General features: G+C 64.0%; 1 protein-coding gene across 9 annotated transcripts in view; it reads right to left on the reverse strand.

The window, feature by feature from the left end:
• PACS2 (phosphofurin acidic cluster sorting protein 2) overlaps window positions 1–21,053 on the reverse strand; it is a 54,492-nt gene that overhangs the window by 4,107 nt on the left and 29,332 nt on the right. For 2 of the 9 annotated variants that reach the window (XM_044389935.3, XM_048219964.2), the window contains exons 2-21: window positions 20,747–20,834; window positions 17,885–17,974; window positions 17,534–17,590; window positions 16,533–16,658; window positions 14,976–15,138; window positions 14,382–14,455; window positions 14,031–14,111; window positions 12,860–12,919; window positions 10,463–10,620; window positions 8,628–8,718; window positions 8,236–8,310; window positions 7,494–7,636; window positions 6,408–6,540; window positions 6,010–6,114; window positions 5,668–5,774; window positions 5,148–5,302; window positions 4,655–4,765; window positions 4,297–4,405; window positions 3,458–3,490; window positions 174–216 (exon numbers count right to left, since the gene is read on the reverse strand). In XM_044389935.3, the coding sequence (XP_044245870.2) occupies window positions 174–216; window positions 3,458–3,490; window positions 4,297–4,405; window positions 4,655–4,765; window positions 5,148–5,302; window positions 5,668–5,774; window positions 6,010–6,114; window positions 6,408–6,540; window positions 7,494–7,636; window positions 8,236–8,310; window positions 8,628–8,718; window positions 10,463–10,620; window positions 12,860–12,919; window positions 14,031–14,111; window positions 14,382–14,455; window positions 14,976–15,138; window positions 16,533–16,658; window positions 17,534–17,590; window positions 17,885–17,974; window positions 20,747–20,834 (2,002 nt within the window). The remainder of the gene's footprint in view (window positions 1–173; window positions 217–3,457; window positions 3,491–4,296; window positions 4,406–4,654; window positions 4,766–5,147; window positions 5,303–5,667; window positions 5,775–6,009; window positions 6,115–6,407; window positions 6,541–7,493; window positions 7,637–8,235; window positions 8,311–8,627; window positions 8,719–10,462; window positions 10,621–12,859; window positions 12,920–14,030; window positions 14,112–14,381; window positions 14,456–14,975; window positions 15,139–16,532; window positions 16,659–17,533; window positions 17,591–17,884; window positions 17,975–20,746; window positions 20,835–21,053) is intronic. The other 7 variants (XM_044389936.3, XM_048219963.2, XM_048219962.2 and 4 more) reach the window with 7 other exon arrangements.

A 21,053-nucleotide genomic window follows, 5' to 3' on the forward strand; every position in this document is an offset into this window, starting at 1 on the left:
GAACTTTGAGATGGGGGGGGTGATTTAAAGGAGTCCTCAGCTCAAATTGGTGAACATATCAAGTTAATGCAAAACCAGACATTATAAAAGACAGTTTAGAGGCTGATCGTAAAGCCAGCCACGTGGGAGGAATGCCTCGGGTCAGGCCAGAGCCCCACCAGAGAAGTACTCACCCCTACGAAGGGAATGAACTTCTGAGAGGACTCTTCATCAGGGCTAAGGACAAGAAACACAGACAGTTACCTCTCACTCCACCAGGCAGACAGCATCCAGGGCCTCACGCCACCCAGGCCATGCCCACACCCACCCCTGCAGTGCCTGGCCTGGCCCTCCAACCCTCAGCTCAGCTCTCTGCAGCTGAGGTCAAGAGACCTGTGGGAAGCCATGCAGAAGCCCAGCTTCTCCAGCCCAGGGGCCTGGTGTCCAGGCCCGACTGCCTTTCTGCTAGCTCTGCAGGCCTCCGTTTCCACTCAGCCCCAAGACAACAGCTTGCTGCACGTGCCCCAGGACCCCCCAGGGGACAGTCTGGGCTTCCTCCAGCAATCAGGGGTGACCGAAAGCCAGGGTGTGGTTTTCTCCCAGGTGTCCAGTTTTCTCTCTCTGCCAGCCAGAGATGGGGCAGGGGCGGTTCCCGGGCCTCAGGCCTCGGGGATGGGGTGCACACACTACGCTTTGGCAGAATGCCACCCCAAGAGCAGCCTGAAGGTGAGACTGAGGCTTTGGGGCCGTGCTGCTGTAGGCGGCCAGCCAGCGCTGGCGGCCGTGAGGTTCTGTCTGGACTGGGCACCGCGTATCTTTTAGCAGAGCTCGGCTTCAGTAGGATCGCTGGTGAAGGCCTCCATGTCAGAGGGCCCTTGCGGGCAGGGGGATGTGGGCAGCAGCCAAGGGGACACAAACCACCGTCTGAGCTCCGTGGGCCAGGCCAGTCCTGCAGCTCATCTCTGCAGCTGGCTCTGCAATGACTGGTCTCCACCTCGGGGCCGGGGTGGGGCCTGAGTGGCTCTCCTGGTGGGGGACGGGGTGCTCGGGCACCAGGCTCCCCTGCTGCCTGTAAGAGCATCTCCTGGCCTTTGGGGAAATCCAGCGGCAGGGCCAGTCCTGGGCCCCCTGGGCCCCCTGTGACTTGCCCCGGCTTCCCTGGTTCTCAGGCCGTCCTCCCAGCTCTGCTTCTGCCTCCCGTCCCCGAACGCAGAACGCCGGGGCTTGACGTCACAGAGCTAGTCTTCTGCTGGGCTCTGCTGTGCCGTGTTGGCTAGGATGGTGCCCCCAGGCACAAGGCCACTCGGGGAGAAGCCTGGGCAGCACCCCCCCCCAGGGGCCGGCAGCAGTTCCAGCCCTGCTCTTGTGGGGATGGAGGCAGGTGCCTGGCCAGCACCCCCCAGGAAATGTGCGCCCGGACAGCACAGAACGCACCCGGGGCACCCAAGGCCATCCCAGCAGGAGGCGCTGTCCTCGCCTGGTGGCACCACCCACAGGAAGACACAGCGGCTGGCAGGCCCCTGGATGCCACCTGGACATGGGGACCCATGGCCTCTGCCCCAGCACCGCCCATCACACCTCTGAGGAGGACCTGGCAAATGTTTTTGGATAAAAGAACCTACAGATTTGGGCCGTCATGCTGAAAATGGCCAAATCCCCAGCCTTTCTGACCTGAGGGGAACAGAGGTTATCCACAGATAACACAGCAATTGGCACCCTGTGCCCAGGCAGGCTTTCGCATGCGAGGTCCTCATGGGGCCCCCAGCCCAGGGCAGGGGAGGTTCCAACCCACACAGGCCCCAGGACCCTCCCCACGAGCAGCACGCAGGGAGGCAGACGAGGGCTTGGGGGGGCCACCACACAGGGGTGCTGCCGGACTCTGAGAAGCCAAGCGGAGCCTCTGGCCATGCAGACAACATTCAGCACTCGACACGCGCCCAGCGGGACAGGGGTGACACCGGCTTGCCGCTGAGACCTCACCACCTAAACTCTGGACGCAGAGGGAACACACGTTGTGGGCGGGACAGAACCCCTAAGGCTCATGCATGTGGCTCCGTGGTGGGGGCCCCTGGGCCTCTGGCTCATGAGACCACGTGGGGAAAGCACAGACGTGCCTCAGCTCAACACTGGGAGCACGGAGCTGGGGGTGTGAGGGCCTAGTGCCCTGGACGTCCCCCCTCCCCCCGCCCCCAGGCGCCCCCAGGGAGCTGGTGTGGCCTGACGTCAGGCCAGGAGCTGCATGAAGCGTAGACCCTCCCTGCAGGTGCTCTCACAGGGGGCAGGGGGAGACGGGACCCCAAGGGCCATGTCCACTGCCCACCCTCTCCTGGGTCTCCTGAACCCTCTGTCCTCTGCCAAGCAGACAGAGGTGACCTGCTGACCTCCTGGTCCCGGGCTCTAAGGGTGGCCAACACACTGGGCCTCCCTGGGGCCATGCCCCAGGTGCTGGTGTCACCGCTGTGACGCAGAGGTGGAGGCAGGAGGCACGGGACGAGGGCCAGGGTCCCCTTAAGCCCTGGCTGGAGAGACGAGAGGCTGGTGCCAGGCAGCAAAGCGGGCTGCAGGCATCCGCAGCACGGCGCCCGGGGCGGCTCGAGCAGTCACGGGACACACCACGGCTGGTCTTTCTTTAGCTCACAAAGGCTTGTTTAGCAGGACCATGGAGGAGCGCGACCCCTGCTCCTGGTCTGTCCCAGCGTCCCGCAAGGATGCTGCCTGGGGCCTGGCGACCCTGGGTGGAGCAGTGCCCTGAGGGGGGACACTGGCAGGCAGGCTGCCAGGACAGGAAAGGGGAACCCCAAACGAAAGGGCAGCTCTGGGGGCGGCCCGGAATGTGGTTCCCAACGTGCAGGTCTCCAAGGGTGGACCCGCCAGGGGGTGAAAAGCCCTTCACTGCACGTGGGGGTCTTAGCGGTCTGGCCGCCTGTCCAGTTGAGCCAAGAAACTGAGCTGGGAAACGCTCTCTGCCGCTCTCTGTAACCCCGGGCGTGGGGCCCAGAGCCAGGCTCGGAGTGCGTGCCATCCGGCGGGCCCCCCACCCTTTGGCCCGCACACCCCCGCACGGAGAATCAGCAGCAGTGAGGCCCTTGTGAGGTGCCGAGCCCCGGAGCCGGGTCAGCTGTACAACGTGCTGGGACCAAAGTCCACACACGACCAGTGGGGCATGAGTGGCCAGCGGGACCCAAGCACCTGCTTCTCCTGTGAGACGCGCTGCCCAGGGCTTCAGAGACAGACACTCACAGAGGAGCTCAGCTTGGCTGCTTCCTCAACTCAAACTCTGGACTGCGATGGACAGAGGACAGCCTGCCCGCTGTGACATCCAGCCCTTCGACCTGGGCGGGGGCCGGACAGCACCTGGCTTGGGGCGCCCACCCACCCGACGCTCAGCTGGAGGGGCCTGCCTGACCTGCTCATACTGCTAAACAGCCCTAAAGACCAGCCTGGGGACACGGGGGCGCAGACCCAGGGACAGTGGTACCTGAGGGTAAAGTCAAAATGAAAGTTCTTTTTCCTTTTCAGAAAGCCACCAAAAGAGAAAACACAGACATGTTATTACGTGCTCAGGACGCATGTCCCGGCGTGGCATCGCCGCCCAGCTTCCGGCTCGGGGCCAGCATGGCTGTCGCACAGGAGACCGGCGCGTTGAGCTGGACCAGCCGCTGGACCAGACACGCCCCCTGAATTTCCTATCTCCCACACTGGGAGAGCCGGGGGGCGTCCCGCAGACGGGAGCAGAGATGCGTTGCCTCCTCCGACTGGCCTGGTCCCTCCAGCCCGCCCTCCCTGCACTGGCCCTCTGCCCTCGCAGGCCTGGCAGCCAGACCTCCACCTGGCCTCGGGAGCGGCCCCCACTCCTGCCCGCTGTCCTGCCCGGGGTCAGGGTGAGAACGTGTCTCCGGGCCCGGGAGGCCCAGGAGGTTCAGGGAGCCTGGGCCTGCGTTCCCATGAGCAGGTCACTGCTGGGAGGGGACCGTTAACAGGTGTTCCCTTAATCTTTATTATGGGAAATTCCAACATACAAAACAGAGAAAACTTTACCAGCTCCTTCTACTCAGAGGAAGACCTGGGGCTGCCAGTCCCGCTCACAGTGTTCCCCCCAAGCCCAGCTCGGGTTCTGTCCCTTGGCCAACCAGGTTTGTCCCTGATCTCCGTCCCAAGGAGCCCCCCGCCCCAGGTGCTGCCTGAAGGCTCTGAGACCAGCAGTGGGCAGGGAGGCCCACAGGGGGACAGTAGCTGTGGGCGGCCTGCTCCTGCGGCGTGGAGCTGGTGCCCCCGCCCTGCCCCACACCCTGCCCTGCCCGGGGCCCAGTGAGGTACCTCTTCTGCTTGTAGGTCAGCATGGCCTCCGCGATGGGCAGCTGGTGGGCACAGTTGGCACCTGCGATGTACTGTGTGATCCTTGACACAATGTCGGGCGTGTCCTGCGCTGCACGAGAAGGCCAGGCAGGGTCCGTGAGTGCCACACTCCCCTTCCACCCCATGTGCTGCCCCCAGGGCCGCCCAGGACCCAGCCCCGGAGCAGTGGCAATGCTGGGGGCGGCGGAGGGGCCCCTCTGCCTCCACAGCTTCTCTGAATCCCTGGGAGCCCTCGCCTGGGGCCCCAGTGGCCAGCCAGCTCTCATGGCGGCAGGGATCCCAGGGCAGCCTTTCCTGGCCGGCCGGCCCCAGGCCTCACCGGTGCTCTGGGCCTCCAGCTTGTTGAACAGGTCTCTCCAGGCCAGGTCCTGGAAGAAGTTGTTGTAGCGGTAGTCCACAGAGCCCAGGTACCTGGCCACGGGGTGGGAGCCTGCGAGCCGAGGGGAGAGTGTCAGGCTGCAGAGCCTGCCGCACCTCCCCTGCGGACCCGCTCTGTGGCCCCTCCAAGCCCCTCCCTGCTCCCGGTGGATGGAGGCGCCGCTGTGCCCGGTGCGCCCTGCAGACCAAATGGTGCTCGGGCGCCAGCGATTCTGTCCCCTGTGACCCAGCACCTCCCAGGAACAAAGGTGCGAGTCCATAGGTGCAGGGCCACGTTACATGGGGTTTGGTAATTCGCAAGGACTCGCAAGCACCCCTGGTTTGCTTCTGACAACAGCATCAAGCTGGCCGGCCATGGAGCGCTGGGCCAGCGCGAGGGGTGCCCAGCGCGGGCGGTGAGTGCTCCACGCCTCTTCCTGCGCGAGAGCCCTCACCCAGCGGGATGATGAGAAAGCGCATGTAGCCCAGCCAGTCGGGGGTCTTGTGGGACAGCTGCTCCACGAAGAGCCGCAGGACGGCGCTGAGGTAGTGCTGCGCTCCTGCCACGGCGATCTTCACGGGCGGCGGCGGCTGGGAGTTGCAGTTGCAGCTGTGGCCCCGAGGGCAGGACAGAGAGGGGACAGATGCCGTCCTTGCCGCCCGAGCAGGCCCCAGCGCCAGGACGGGCTGAGCCCGGTGCCGCGGAGCCCTGCTCGGGCAACGGCTGTGCGCTCACGACCCCGGAGGGCCACCAACACCCAGGTCCCCACCAGACGACAGCAGCCTTGGGCAGGGGACGGGGCCTCACCCAGGAAGCCCCCTGCGTCGCAGGAACCGCCCAGATCTGGACAGAAGACGGGGCTGTGGGCAGCCTGTGGGTGGGCACATCTGGAATCCGCCACCGCCCCCGGGACAGCCACAGGCGAGGCCGGGCAGCAGGGACCCCGACAGACCCCACGCGGCAGCTGGACTCACTATCTCTGTATCCTCGAGACGATGGTGCTGAAGGCTGCCTGGACATCAGCCGCGGAGCACGTGCACACCACGGGCAGCGTGTGCCTCTGCAGGACCTCCGACAGGAACTGGGGGCGAGCGCGCGTGGTGAGCCTCAGCACTCCAGCCAGCCTCCCGCCAGCGCCGCCACGCCGCGCCAGCAGGGAGGACCCCCCCCACTCCCCAGCGGGGGAGGAACCCCCCACTCCCCCAGCGGGGAGGAACCCCCCCACTCGCCCAGTGGGGAGGAACCCCCCCCACTCCCCCAGCAGGGAGGAACCCCCCCACTCCCCACTGCAGGGAGGACACCTGGCCCCTCCCCACCTGCCCCTGCCAGTCAGAGGTGTTGACGAGAATGATGTTTTCAGGGAGCTGGTCATCAGAGATGAGGATGTGGTTTAACTGGTCATATACGGTCTTCCTGGGGATCTGGAGACACAAGGCCCATCCATGCTGGTGGGAGGGGTTGCTGCAGCCCCTCACCTGCCCAGCTGACCCCCCCTTGCTCCCCAGCAGCCACCCAGCAGTGGGCAGGAGAGGCCGGCCCTGTTCTTGCTCAGGACCTCAGCTTTCTTTGCACTAGACAGAAGTCACTGGCCTGAAGGCGTGGTGGCACCATCACAGCCCACGAGGTGGCCAGACTGCCTCCCCCCAAGCTTCCAGCAGTGGGTCAGTTCTGGGCAGCCATGGCCTTTGCCCGTGACCTCTCCTGGAGCACGCACCTGCAGCTGGCTCCTTGTGTCCGGGCAGCGCTCATTGTCCAGACTGTTGGCCCGTTCATTCTGTGGCCTAGCGGGCTGCCGCTCCTTCAGGGACGTGCTCCGGCCCCGGCGGCCAGCCTGCTTTCCCTCGGACCTGCAGGGAAGCAGGGCAGGCTGGGGCAGGCCCGCATGCTCACTGCCCCAGGGAAGGGGGCTGCTCAGTGGCAGGGGCGGTGGTGGATTCACATAGGGTGGCCGGGCAGGTGGCAGGCAGTGCGGGCTCCTCTGTGGGGCCACGGGCTGACGTGCAGGCCACGTCCACACTTGGCACATGCACTTTCAAGGCGGGCATAAGCCTGATACAACACGTGAGTGCCGGTGGCATGGAACCACGGCCCCAGGCGGGGGCAGGGCACCCACACCAGCTCCACTGTCCCCCTGCAGAAGGCCCCAGCCCAGCGGGTCTCGGGGTAGGAATGCAGGTCGCGGCGGCAGTGGCAGCACGTGGCCACGTGTGGCGGCACAGAGGGCGCTGGGAGTTTGGCCAGGTGCCCAAGGGAGGTGAAGACGAGATGGGTCGGAAAGCACGTCCAAGGAGGGGCTCAGAGATGACCCTCTGACTGACCGAGATGGCAGTGGGGACACACAGAGACGCTGTGGGACAGTCCTCCATGGGGAAGCTGCCAGGCCCTGGCCACCCAGGCCCTCACCTCTGTGATGACCACCGTGAGGGGTAGGGTCCTGGCTGGACCCAGCAGCACTGCCCGGGGGCCGCTGTGCCTGACCACACTGGGCTCTGGGCCCAGCTGGCCATGCCCCTCCCACACTGGCACCCAGGGCTACGCCGGTCCACGAGGTGCCAGCGAACGGAGCCAGGGGCAGGAAACCATGAGATGGGCAGCAGGGGCCACACCTCAGCCCCCAAAGGCCTGCTGGCAGCTAGCTACACACAGGGTTATGTATGGGGGGTCCCATGTGGGCCTCCAGGGCGGGCCCCGAAATCTCCGTGCTTCCAAGTGATTGTCATCCATTCAGACGGGGCCCTGCCCGCTGCGCTGGCCCACGTGGGCAGTGCCTGGCCGGCAGCCTCCCAGAGCGTCCCCTCACCTGGTGGACGGGATGACAAGGGACTCCGTCTTGGTGATGCGCCCGCTGGGCGGCAGCTTCTCGGTGAAGACGTCCAGAGTGGGGGTCTCCACCTCCAGGCTGTCCTCCGGCTGCGCGGGCTGCTCCCCGGGGGCGGGTGTGCTCTGAGAGGCAGAGAAGGGGCCCAATGGCAAAGCACATCCTGGGGGCCTCTTCTCGAGGACCACGGTCTCAAGCCTGAGGAGCCCCTGGTTTGGCCGGGGCGTGTAGCCTAGTTTCGGGCTGACAGCTCTTCACATGGGACACAGACACACACTCCCCTGGGGAGCCGAGCTGACCTCCATTCCAACCACAGGGGTCCTGGTCCTGGCTGCCAGGGGAGACGCACCAAGCCTCCCCCAAACCTCCCTAAAACCTGCTCTGTGGCCCAGGACACCTTCCTTGAGAACCCCAACGAGGGCAATAGGCGTCAACCCTAGTGTTCACAGGGTCTGCGCTGGCAGCAAAGCAGGGGGACACCTCCTGTCCTCCCAGAACTAGGGTGACTCCGGGGGACCCTGACCATCCCCCAAGGTGGGGGGTGAGTCCAAGGGGGCCCTGACCATCCCTCGGGGTGGGAGTGAACCCAAGGGGGCCCTCATTGTGGTTCTGTGCACCGGTCCTGGGGGGTGTGAGCTAAGACCCTCGTGTCAAGGCCTGCCCTAAGGCCGTGTGTAAGTGGGCTCTGTGCTTGACCAAATGCACGTGTCCCGCGCCTGCTCACGTGGGTCACCGTGTCCGAGACGCTGTCGCTTGGCTGCTTGCCTCCCAGGGCCCGAGTCTTCTCGGGCACGTCCGCCTGCGAGGACAAGATGGGAATCAGGATGTGTTCAATGGTGGGCACGAGGCTGGCTCACCTCTGGGGAGGGGGATCTGGGCTTGGAGGCAGCCTGCGAAGACTGGCCGGGGCTCTCTTTGACCTCGGGCGCAGCGTCACCCCGTGACAGTCACGTGGCATTGGGCAGGGAGATTCCCGCCACACGCAGACCCAGGAGCACAACGTAACACTGAGTATAAGCAACACTGAGTGACCCGGAGAGACAGGACCCTCAGGACGGCCCAGCCCTTGCCTGAGGTCCCATCAGGAGGGAGGGGCTGCCGGTCCGGCCTGCTCACCGGACTCGGAGGTTCCTTGTGGCTCCGGACGCTGTGGATACTCCCAATTTCCGTCTGCGAGCTGGAGTGTGACAGCCCTTCGAAGTAGGGCCTGGGTGTGGGGACGGAGACAGGTCATTCGCCAGGACCCTCCCCACACTAAAGGCTCAGCAACTGTGCTCGTGGGGTCTGCCGGCCATGCAGGACCGGGGGCGGGGTTGGGAAGCGGCAGGGGAACCACGGCCCAGGGGAGGACACTGAGTGCCATGCAACCTGCAGCCCTTCTCGGCTCCCCACCGGCTCCAACATCCGCTGGAGACAACCTGCGTCCCTGAACCCACCCACTCCTGGCCTTCACCCTGGGATGGGTGGCTGGCGGCCACACAGGAGCACGCTCAAGACTGCCACGAGGGTGCCAGCAGCAGGGTCCAGTGACTCCGGGCCAGCCAGACCAAACGCCCTGCCCCCAGCAGACAGCTGAGCAGAGGTGGGGGATCTCAGACTCAGAGACTCAGAACACATTTCAGGCTGAAATGGTGCGTGGGGCTCATGCAGGGACAGGTGACAGAGCCACCAAGGGACAGGGAAATACGAGGGCAGGACCAGGGCCGGAGAGGCCCATGCGCACCCCCGGACTGTGAGCACCAGCTGGCCCACGACCAGCTCTGCAGGTGCAGCCAGCGGCAAGGGCGACAGACAGGTCAGCCGGCAGCCAAGGTGACCACATGAGGGACAGAAGCAGAGACCCGGGTGTTCCAGCTGAAGGCTGGAAGCAGAGCCCAAGGCACCTCGATGGGGGGGCAGCAAGCAAGACTCGCGGTGGGCTGAGCCTGTAAGTGGACCCCCCGAGCTGCATCTGCAGCGAAGGCCAGTGGCCAACACCTGGACCAGAGCCCACAGATGCCATGGGTGTCCCCACAACGGGACAGTAACTGGCCACGGCTGGGCGGGCTGGAGGGTCGGCGACCGCACAGAAAGCCCACCCTCCCCATATGCGTCTCTGTCCCACTGACTTATATCGAAGAGTTAAGAGGACGCCTGGGGGGCTCAGTCGGTGAAGCGTCTGCCTTCCGCTCAGGTCATGATCTCAGGGTCCTGGGATTGATCCTGCGTGGGGCTCCCTGCTCAGCAGGGGGTCTGCTTCTCCCTCTGCCCCCCCACCCTGCTCAGCTCTCTCTGACTCAAATAAAAAAACACACATTCAAAAAGCGAAGCTAAAATGCCACAGATCTTCTGGACTCCAATACGGCCCCCACTTGGCAGCCACACGCTGTTCGGTCCTGGGGCCTCCTGCCCTCTCTGCCCCAGCCAGGCTGACACCTGGCTCCTCGGGGACAGGCACCAGCACTGCTCACTGCCCCCACCTGTGTGGCAGGGATGCTCTGTGGTTCCCAGCTCGCCGTCTCCCCAGTGCACAGAAGAGTCCCACGGCCCCACACCGCTGGCCACCTCCTCCTGTGACAGGCACCTCACTTGGCTCAGCCAAGACCCTGGGAAGACCCCCGACGACATTCCCCACCCAAGAGCTCTCGCCCCTCCGTCTCTGACACCCTGGCCTCTGGCAGGGGCGACCCCAATGCCTCCTAACAGGTCTCCTGTGTTCACGCTCCCAGTGGATTCCAGAGAGATCTTTCCAGAATGCAGACGTGACCCTGTCACTTTGCTACTTCTCTCCCTCCACAAAGACCGCAGACTCCGGCCACCTGCTAGGACGCATGTTTCCCCCTCCTCCCTGACCCAGAGCCCATGTTCCCAAGTGCACACTTCCCTGTGGCCCCTGCAACACGTGGGATGGCATGGGGGTGCCCACTGGGGCCTGGGGCCGGGCGGCAGACGGAGGTGGCACATGTGCTCACCGGAGCTTTGGCTTGGGGGTGCTGAGGACACTGTCGTCGTCCTCCAGGTCCGGGCCACTGTCGCTGGGGTTCTCCATGTCCAGCGTGTCGTACAGAAGGTCCAGGTCCTCCTCTGCCTCGGGGACGTGTTCTGCAGGGTCCTGCTCTGAATCCAGGACCTACAGTGAGGTCAGATGTGTGAGGGCTGGCCTGGGGGGTCCCCTTGGCAGGACAGACAGGAAGAGGACATGAAGCCACCAGCCCAGTTCTGCCAGACACCGGGGTGACCTCTGGGACCTCCGGTCACCAGGTGCCAGGCACAGCATGGCCATTCTGCCCCTCGTGACTCGTGCTTCAACAGAGAAACGCACGGCAGGAGTGCAGGGCAGGAGCGCCACCTGGGACAGGCCCGCACCGGTCAGGGCTTGGAATGCCTCCCTCCCCAGGGCCTCCCCACGTCTCACCGTCCCCTCTCTTCCTCCCAGCCCTGAACTGACTTCCGTCCCCATGCGGTGGGCCTCCTCCAGAACGTCACAGAAATGGTCACACACTATGGAGCCCTCCGCGTGGGCTCCTCCCACTCAGGCACGTGTATCAAGAGGCGGCCGTGCTGTTTGTCCCATCGACAACTCCTCCTCACGGCCCGCCCACCCGCCCGCCCTGAACGCGGCCTGGGTCTAGCCAGCTGCCAGAAGATGGACGCTGCAGGCTTTGCTGCCGCAGATGAAACTCTTGGGACTGTCTGCCCCTCAGTCTGTGTGGACGTCCTGGATCTCGCGCGGCGACAGCCATACGTGGGATTGCCGGGGGGTCGCCGGTTAAGCGTGAAGTTGACACTTGGAGGTGCTGTCTTCCGTAGCGGCTGCCCCGCGGGGCGTTCCCGCCAACACTGCAGGTCTGGCTGCCCCCCGTCGGCACCTCCGCTCTGTCCTGCGAGGTCACGGCTACCGTCTGCGGCCCCGGGAGGTTGCCCACGGCTCTCAGGGGCTTGCTGGCCATTCAGGCTCCTCCTCAGAGAAACCCTCTAGTCTGAGCCTCTGACCAGCTCTTGACCTAGACCATTCATCTCTCATCCCGACTGTCTCTTTATTTGGGGTTGCAAAGGTGCCTTCTGTCCTGTGGCCCGGGTCCCTCACGGGGTCTACGATTTGCCAGGACCTTCTACATGACAGCCATCCGTTCACCTTCCCGATGGTGTTCGGAGCACAGACGTGTTCACGCTTTGACGTGGTCTGACTTGCCCGTTTCCTCTGGCGGCTTGTGCGTCTGGTGTCCTGTCTAAGCCACACGGCCCGGCCCCCGGGGCCAAGATCACTCTCCTGAGTTTCAAAGCGTAAGCGCTTACGTTTAGGTCTTGATCCGTTTGGAGTCACTTTTGCACATGGTGTCAGGTTCTCTCGCGTGTGGCCGTCTGGCTGTACCATCGTTATCTGTCCCAAAGCCCACTTTCCCCCACTGAACGACCTTGGCATGCTTGTTGGAAATTGACCACAAGTAGAAGAAGGATTTATTTCTGGTCCCACTGATCTCTCATACGGTCTTGATTACTGTACCTCTTAGAAAGTTCTGAAATTAGAAAGTGTGAGGCCTTCCACTTTGCACTTTTCCAAGATTGTGTTGTTTATTGTGGGTCCCTTGAATTTCCGGCAAGTCAGGGGACGCGCGGTCTGCAGACAGGCAGCTGGGGAATCTGACAGGGATCCTACTGAGGCTGTAGACGGATGTGGGGGAACTGAGGCCGAGTCGGGTCTGTTTCTAGCGCCGGCATCTGAGAAGAGCCGCCCGGCTGCTGCCACCCCCGTGAGACCCCATCACATGTGTGGACGGACGGCCATCGCTTTCCGTGCAGCCACGGCCACGTGTGGCGGTGACACGTGGACACTTACACGCCCCCCTCCCGGGTGGCTACAGGACCTGTGGACTAACTCTCCTCCATCCCCGTTAAAAGGAAAACCGAGGTATTTCCTTGTGGTTATAAAAGGTACGCAAGCGCATCCCCACAAATCTGGGGAGAACACAGCTAAGGCAGGAGCCCGCAGGTCAGAGCGCGTCGGTGGGGGCCGCACGTGCGGCGACGCGGGCACGCAGAGACCACCATCTGCCACACGCCGAGAACTGCCCTAAAATACACTCCACTCAGAAACAGCACAAAACACAAAATGCATGGTCACACCCCCAAACGACATCCAGCCTCCCTCCCGGGCTGTTCATGGGGCTGCGATTCCAGACACACGCTGGCGGCCTCGGCTTGGCCCTCGAGGCGCCCCGGGGGTGGGACTGCCCGCTCTCGTGGACAAGGACATGGTGTCCTGAGGGCCACAGGATGGTCAGCGGCAGAGCCAGGACGAGGCCCAGGTGCCTGAGAGCCCTGGTCTCACAGGACGCCGTGGGCCTGGCGGTCCAGGCGGGGTCGCTCACCTCGTCCGACACTTTGAACCGCCGCAGCAACGCCACGACCTTCTGCTTGAAGTTTTGTTGCTGCAAGACAAGCAGGACAGAATCAGGACGCAAGGGGCGGCTTCCCTCAGAAGGACGCGGCAGGCTTGGCGGGAGGGAGGCACAGTCCCCGCGGGCTCACGGGAGCCCAACCCCTTTACAAGCACTCGACACCACAGCTGCGGCTGGACTGGGGGCCAGACCCGGGGAGGAGCCGGAGGGAGGGTGCGCACTACCCCTTCCTGCAGAGACCGCCCCGTAAGTAAGGCTGCCGGCCCTCGCCCGAGGCACCACCTCACCCCAGCGGGACTCAGGGGTGGGCACACGGCGGGCAGGAGCGTGGCAAGGGCTCAGCAGGGAGCCCAAGCGCCACTGTGCCCAGCGCTGCCCTGGGCCTCAGAGCCTGAGCTCTGGCCACTGAGTGAGGCAGCTGCCCCCAGCCACCCTCGAGGTCCCCCACTCCGCTCCACAGGCGTCAGGCCCTTGGGCCTGGAACTGAGGCTCACACAGGCGCTGCCATGCTCGACCTGCTGAGCCTCCCAGTAGAGGAGGGGCAGAGGTTTCTGGGGCTGGGCTTGTGCCCCAAAGGTTCCACGGCCACCCACTGTGCAGCCCGGGCCTGGGGCCGTGGCCATGCGCCCAGGAGCAGCTTGGACGTGGGAACTCTCCCGGGGCTCTGTGCCCAGTGGTGGGCGCTCTGTGCCGGGCTAAGGCCTCTGCCTGGAGCTTTCCTCCCAGAGGAGGAGCTGGAGAGCCCGGGGCCCCCGTGCTGGGTGGGCCAGAGGCTAAGCTGACACGAGGGACTGGCTTCGCACGGGGCCTGTCTGGGCACATGCAGGAGGGGGACACCCTCCCCAGCTCTGCTCGTGGAGCGGTTGAGCAGGATGGCCGCTGTTCCACCTCATCCCTTGCCCCCTGGGCCAGGGGCGGCCGCCCCGGAAGAGCACAAGGACCCCACCGGTGAAGCTCCCGCGGGTGGACGCTGGCCTGCCCGCCAGCACAAGGCTGTGGAGTCTCCCTGCCTTCACGCCCCACCGAAGAGGCTGGGCCCTGGAGGGGTCCTGGACGGCTGCCTCACGTCCCAACGCCCAATCTGGGCCCCCACCCCCCAGCCCGCCCTTCCCCAGTGTTAGTAAAACCAGTTTCCACCGACCCTGGTCATGGACGCCGTTCTTACTATCGATCGCCGCTGCTTCTTGGGTTTCCCCACATCGAAGTCCTCCTCGTCCAAGTCCTGGGGAGACAAGCACAGGGGCTGGCAGAGGGCACCCCCAGAGCATCTGCGGGCGCATGGCAGGACCCCGGGGCGGGAGGCATGTGCCCGCAGCACGTGGGGGGCCGGCTCCCAGCCTCCACCCCCCCCTTGGCACCACCCTCATACCAGCAGCGTGGGGGGGGGGTCGCTGGCCGTCCACGCCCCATCCACACCCAGAGTGTCTTGGGGCCACGCGGCCGCCAGGAGCCCACGTGGCCGCTCAGCCCCACGCACTGCGCCCGAGGTTACCTGCCCTTGTACGGCATCGTCGCTGGCCTCCTGCTCAGAGGAGAAGCTCTCATACTCCTCCTCGGAGTAGTTCTCTGTAGAATGAGCAAACGGAAGGGGGAGCACCTGGACATTCCGACTGGTGTCCTGGCAATGAGGTGGCGGCCAGAGGATGGGTCCCCTGGACCCACGTGGGCAGCCGTGTCCAGCCCCAGCAGGCAGACTTCGGGGATGGGGTAGGGCTGCGCTTCTCCACTCCCACGGTGGCCCCTACAGACCTCAGACGCTTCAGCCTGGATCTCATGCCCAGCTGGGTCCCCTGTGTGCCCTCTCACACCTCAGGGGGACAGCAGTCCCCATCATGATGGTGGCGACAGCCATGCCAGGACCTGTGCCCAGACCTTGGAGGGCACTGCCATCAAGCCCATGACCTCCTGCCTGTGGCTGAGCTCGCACACCTGGAGCCCCGGCTCCCAGAGCACGCACAATGCTGCTTGTGGGGTTGGAGCCCAGAGAGAAACCCATAAACCCTCCTGGTCCCTCCCCAGCTTCTCAAACCCGGCAGGAAGGGGGCCAGGAGGCAGCAAAGCGGAGGCCATCGACAGCGGCACTCACCTGCAGACTTGGCCTTGGGCCCTGCCTGCATGGCGCTGTCCTCGTGGTCAATGGGCTGGCTGGACAGGGAGAAGATCCAGATCTCGGCCACCTTGACCGAGGCCTCCTTGACGCTGCTGCAGAGGCTGAGCACCTGGCCGCCCTCGGAGGGGAGCTGCATCACCTGGGGGCAGGGCTCAGCTCTAGAGGGCGCCGGGGTGCGGGCCAGGGCCCAGCAGCGCCCCCTTCTGGGTGCACGGGAACGGGTCCGTCGGGCAGGAGGACGCTGGCCAAGACTCGGGGGTCAGTGCCAGGCTCAGCCACTGGGGACTGAAGGCCGTCAAGGAGGGGAGGGTCTGAGCCCGCCTGTCCAGAGGCTGTGGCAGGAGCAGACTGTGTGTGAGGCTATGGCTCTGGGCCACCAAGCCCCGGGATCCGCGTCCAGGGACCACGGAGGACCGGCCACCAGCACAGGCTGGGGTCTTGTGTGGCACAGCCAACAACCACTGGGGCGGCCCACTGGGCCAGTGAGTCCTTGGAGCCATTCCGGTGGTGAGAAATTTCCAGCAGACCAGGGACAGGGACACGCGCCCCCGTGCACCCCCACGCGTCCTGGAGGTCGAGCCTCTGCATGCCAGAAGCTGCCTTTGGGGTCATCTGACCAAAACCAGATGCTGGGATTTCACGGACCTGGTTATTTTTAATTTTGGGAACCTGATTCGGGGTGCCAACTCTTGAGTCCAATACAAAAATTAAATTTTTGAGAAAGGTAACATCCGCAACCACTACCATCTCAGAAACGAAATTAGGAAGGTTAGCCAGCACCCAGACGCACCCCTGTGCCGTGCGTGTGCGGAGCTGGACAGACAGGTGCACGGTCTCCCTCCTCACACCCTCCACACCTGGGCCACCTGCCTGAAGGATGCCTGCCGACAGTGTCAGGCAGGTAGGGTCTGAGGGGAAAGAGGTGGCCTGCAGCTTGACTGGGCGCCGTGGGCACGGGGGTCCTGGGCCAGAGGAGAGGGCTGAGGGGTGTGGGGGCAGCCCTGCTGCAGGTGGGCACAGCACAGCTCCGCATCCCCGAGCATCACAGTCGCCTCACAGCCCGGAAAATGACCCCATGACGGCGAAGGCCCCAAAGCACAAAGGACACGAGGGACCTCAGCTGCCCCTTCCCCAGAGCCCATCCTATGGCTCCCGAAGGCCCCATGGGAGAGTCTGAGTTCCTCCTCCTGAACCCCACGCCAACCACACCTTGGGACGCTAGGTCCTCCAAGACACGCTGGTGTCGGCCGGTCAGATCCGTTTCCACGAACTTCTCCTCCTTTCCCCACCAGGGAAATTCCTCACGCTCGCATCCCCCCGCCCCCACCCACAGCAAGCACGTGTCGCCCGCCTAGGCAGCCCACGGGCCAGGGCCCGCAGGAGGGGACACGGATGTCCCAGGAGGACGCTCTCCCTGGGAGGGCCCAGGACGGACCCACGCTGGGCCAGAATGCACCCGCGGCTAAAGGGCAGCCGCACAGGCCGTCAGTAAGGCGCGACAGGGGACCTCTGGCTGAGTGGGGACGCGCTCACCTCGGCCATGTTGATGGAGCCGGCCGCCAGCGTTTTGTAGCCCAAGATGGTTCGGTTTTTGTAGCGCTTTCTCCGCTGCAGCATGATCTGGAGCTTGTTGCCTTCTCTCTTCAAGAAGTGAGGGTACTGCAGAGAAGGGGGGTCACAGCTGCCATCTGTCCCAGTGGCCACGCCAGTCCAGCACCAACGAGCCTGAGGCTCACTCCTCGCTGGGCCGTCGTGGGCCTCTGTCTGGGACACAGGGAGAGCCGCTGCGGGCAGACGTGAGCAGCTGGCTAAGGCCTCTGGGTCATCCATGGGGTCAGCCAGCGCATCTGCCCAGGACGCAGACGGCAGAGGGTGTGACCCCATAGGTGGCGCTGGTCCAATGCCCCAACAGAGCACGACAGGGGCTTCTGCGAGAGGCTCGTAACAGTAACCCTTAACACGCACGGAAGCAGGCCGCCGGTGCGTGGCTGTCAAGCGCTCAAAGACCGTGAACTGCACGTTTTGTAAATGACACTCCGATAAAGCTGATCCCACAAAAAAAAACTTCCACAGAAACCACAGAAGGTCCCGTGGTGGCGCCAGAGCTCGTGTCATGTGCCCTCGGCCCAGGCACCGCCAAGCTGGGCCGAGAGAGGCTGCTGGGCGGGCGGCGGGAGCTGGCGGGGTTCTCACGGACTCGGCTGAGCCACAGCCCTGCCTTACACTCTCAGCAGGAGAAGCTTCGGGCCGACACTACGTTCAGTCTTCGTCTCTAAAGCAAGTGTGTTAAGCACATCTGCGGACCCTACACAGCACCCACCTTAAAACAACTGTGCGAAGAGGAACAGAGGCAGGAGGGGCTGCCCTGCGGGTCGGTTGGGGCCGGCCTGCTCCTACCCGCAGACCTGGGCTCTGGAGGGCCCGGGGGGAGGAGTTTCTGTTTCACCTGGAGGGGGGGGCGGCATGTCCCAGCCGCACAGAGCCCCTGTGCACTGCCGGCACACCCAACATACTTCCAAGGGGTCAGAACTTACAAAACTGGGGTCCTCTACGTTCCTCCTCGTCCTCTCTGAACACTGGAACCAAATGGCCTTTTTAAAAAAAAGTTTATTTAATTAAGTGATCTCTACACCCCACATGGGGCTTGAACTCACCACCCCGAGATCAAGAGTCACATGCTCTTGTGACGGAGCCAGGCAGGCGTCCTCGAAATGGCCTTTTGAGGGAGAGTTTGGGCCTCACTACGTTCCTCAGCACAAGAGCGGGAGGGAAAACGTGATCTCATAGAGCACGCACGTCTCCTAACACTTAGGAGTACAGCACCACGGAAGGAGAGGATCTGGGCAAGGTGGGCCGCGGCCCCCAGCCCCACATGCCAGGCCCACCTGCAGTGAGAAGGTCAGCGCCAGGTCGGTCTCCACTTGTCCACTGGGGGGCAGCACAATCTCATGGGACCGCAGGATCCGTTTGGAGCCCTGGGACAGAGCAAGACCGATGCACGTTCACAAGGGGGTGTCTCGCGGTGAAACCCGCTCCCCTCAAACTCTCAGGGTGAAGAGCCACGGAGCAGGCAGTGGGAGTCATTAGCTGGCGGGATTCCCAAGAGCATCTTTGCGGAGATTGGTCAGAGCCTTAAAAATGTCCCCATCCTGTGACCCTCCAAGTCCTCCCTAGATGACCCAAATTGCTCGCTGCCACATTTAATGTAACTACCAAAATTGCAGCAGTGGGGTGCGGGGGGTGACGGGACAAGGCTGGGGTGCGGGGGCTGGGTGATGGCCTCCCCAGAGGGCAAAATGTGGTACAAAGGTGTCATAATTACAGCATGACTGCTCTGTCGCAGGGACGGAGACGAGAAGTCTAGAAATACATCCAAGACGACGAGCCCACTGCATCATAATGAGCCTTCAGTGACCAGGAAAAATTACTCACTACATAAGGAGTAACAAACCATCTGTATAAACCCTACAGACCCTCACCTCAAACCCTATACCAAAATAAACCCCAAACGGATTAAAGATTTCCTCATAGAACTGGTTTAAAAATGGCTGTCCCCACACGGACGGAGCGGAGACTGAAGGCTGGGGGCAGGACTCCACAGGATGAACACCGTGCGGCCCCATGCGTGCGGGACACCGACAGCCGTCGGAGTCAGAGCCACAAAGACCAGTGGCTACCAGGGTGCGGGGGCCGGGGGCTCCGGAGGCATCCGACAAGATGAGGGTGCAGAGCAGTGACTGAGGGCAGGAGCTGGGTGTGGGTCCAGGACAGGGACAGCACAGGTGTGTGGGCTGATGGGAGTGATGGGCAGGGGTCCTGGGCACAGGTGTGGAGCTGGCTCCACTCTGGCATCCTGACATACCGCCCGGTGGACACACTCTGGGCCCCATGGTGCTCTGGGGACAGGCACCCTGTGTGGGGTCTGGCTGTGGCCCTCCAGGCGTCTTCTGCACCAGATCCCTCAGAGGACCTGAGCTGACCGGCCTCTGCTAAGGGAAGGAGGTCAAAGAGCACAGGCGAAGAGGCCCAGGCCAGTGGGGAAGTCTGGCAGGCCCGTTCCCTCTGGGAACTAAGATGCAGGGCCTCAGCAGGGGAGGGGGTGCTGAGGACACAGGAGCGTGGCTCGGGGAAGGCCAAGGGAGGGCGGAGGAAGACGGCCCAGCTGGGGGCTGACTCCTCGATGCAGGGGCATAGCAGGCAGACAGCAACTGACCCAAACAGGAGATGACGCCCAGAGAGGCGGCAGGAGTTAGGGGTCTGCAGGTGAGGCCAGGCACCAGGGTAGATGCTGAGCTCGGGGCAGTGCGGGGGTGGGGGGCACGGGAACGGGTGGCCAGGGAAGGGGGAACTCGGGTAAGCTGGAAAGGTAAGGTGGGTCCCGGAGCCTGAGTCCTGGAGATGGTGGAGTCTGGGGCAGGACCATGGAGACGGGCAACGGGAAGGGGTTGGGATTCCAGGAATGCGGCCAAAGTGGGGGGCCAGTCATGTCAGAGGTCAACGGTGCAGATTCAGAGGTCAGGGATGGGCGAACTCCACCTTGCTCTGAAGCTCTGGCGAGACCGTGAGCCCTCCCTGCCAGGAGTCCCAGAGCACAGCCCGGGCCACAGGCGGCCTCAGGACAGGCTGGCCCCCCATGGGGCACGTCCCCATGGTCCTGGCATGCAGCCGTGCACACCTGGCTTCAATGATGAATTACAGCAGCATCTTCAGGGAGGAAAGGGTTTCTTCAGATCTTTACTTAAAACACGGTGGCTGAGCTCTCAGCTTGGAGGAGAGCCTGGCTTGATGGCCCGGAGATCCACGAGCCAGCAAGCGCTGGTGAACCTGCACTGGGAGCCGCAGGCCGGGTCCCTGGCACCCCCTTGGCCTGCAAACATGGGCTCCGGAGCCTGGGACCGAAGGTGAAGCAAGACCTCGGTCCTGAGGGGCTGACAGTCGGGGGGTCCTGGCAGGCCATGGACTGATACTCCCATGGCTCAGCTGCAGGGGCAATGGGGGAGGGAGGGACCTGCGGAGTGGACCCCAAACCCGTGGGGGGGGGCACATCTGCAAAGGGCCACAGGAGGCGCCATGAGCAGCAAGGGCTGAGAGCCACCTCCCAACCCGGGAAGTGGACATGGAACCGGTGACCCTGAAAAGGCCGAGGAAGCACACACAGCCGGCAGGACCCCTCCTCCACGGCTGCTGGGCGAGGGGTGCAGGCAGTGCTGAGGGCTGGGGGCTGCTGTCCCCCTGGGGAGCTGCGGGTCAGGCCCTCCTGAAACATGGCTGTTTGTTCTAAGGCAGGAACCTGCGAGGCCCGGGGAGGGGCGTGGGAAGAGAGGTGAGCACAGCTGGGCCAGCACTGGGTCAGGGGCTGGCAGAGAAGGGCCACGTGCGCTGGGTGAGAGTGGGGGTGGGCAGGGAGGGTCTGCGCCACAATTCTGCTCTGTGAAGGCCCATTTGCAAGTGACCTACACACTCTTCCCACCACATTCCTAAACACCAGGCTGCCTGCCCTTCACGAGGGACAGGACTGTGCCCTGGGTATGGTGGTGGTGGTGGTGGGGGTTTCCAATCCTGCCAGAGCATTAGGACCATCTTCCAGGTCAACCAGCAAGGGCAGAGGCTCCCCTGCGTCCTGGGCAGAAGCAGGTTCCCTGGCCCCCTGCACAGGTAAGCGTCCAGCTGTCAGTGTGGCTGTGCCCATTCTCATGCTAGGTCACACTCACTGCCCTGGGATGGCAGCCAAGGGTATCCTCACCCACCTGCATCTTGACGGCAATCACCACCGAGATGAGCTCCTTCTCCAGCTCCTTGAACACCACCAGCTTCTTCAAGGTCAGGCTGCACAACCTGCAAAGGGCAAAGGTCTGCTCAGCAGAGACCGCACTCTCCCACACCTTCTCAAGCCCTAGGAAGATCCCACCGCCACCCTGGGCTTCGTACGGAGACCCCACCGGCATCCTGGGCTTTGTACGGAGACCCCATTACCATCCTGGGCATGGTGCAGAGACCCCATTGCCATTCTGGGCGTGAAATGAAGATCCTACTGTTCTGTGTTTTATTAGATTC

This window comes from Ursus arctos, unplaced genomic scaffold, assembly GCF_023065955.2.
Source record: "Ursus arctos isolate Adak ecotype North America unplaced genomic scaffold, UrsArc2.0 scaffold_25, whole genome shotgun sequence".
NCBI lineage: Eukaryota > Metazoa > Chordata > Mammalia > Carnivora > Ursidae > Ursus > Ursus arctos.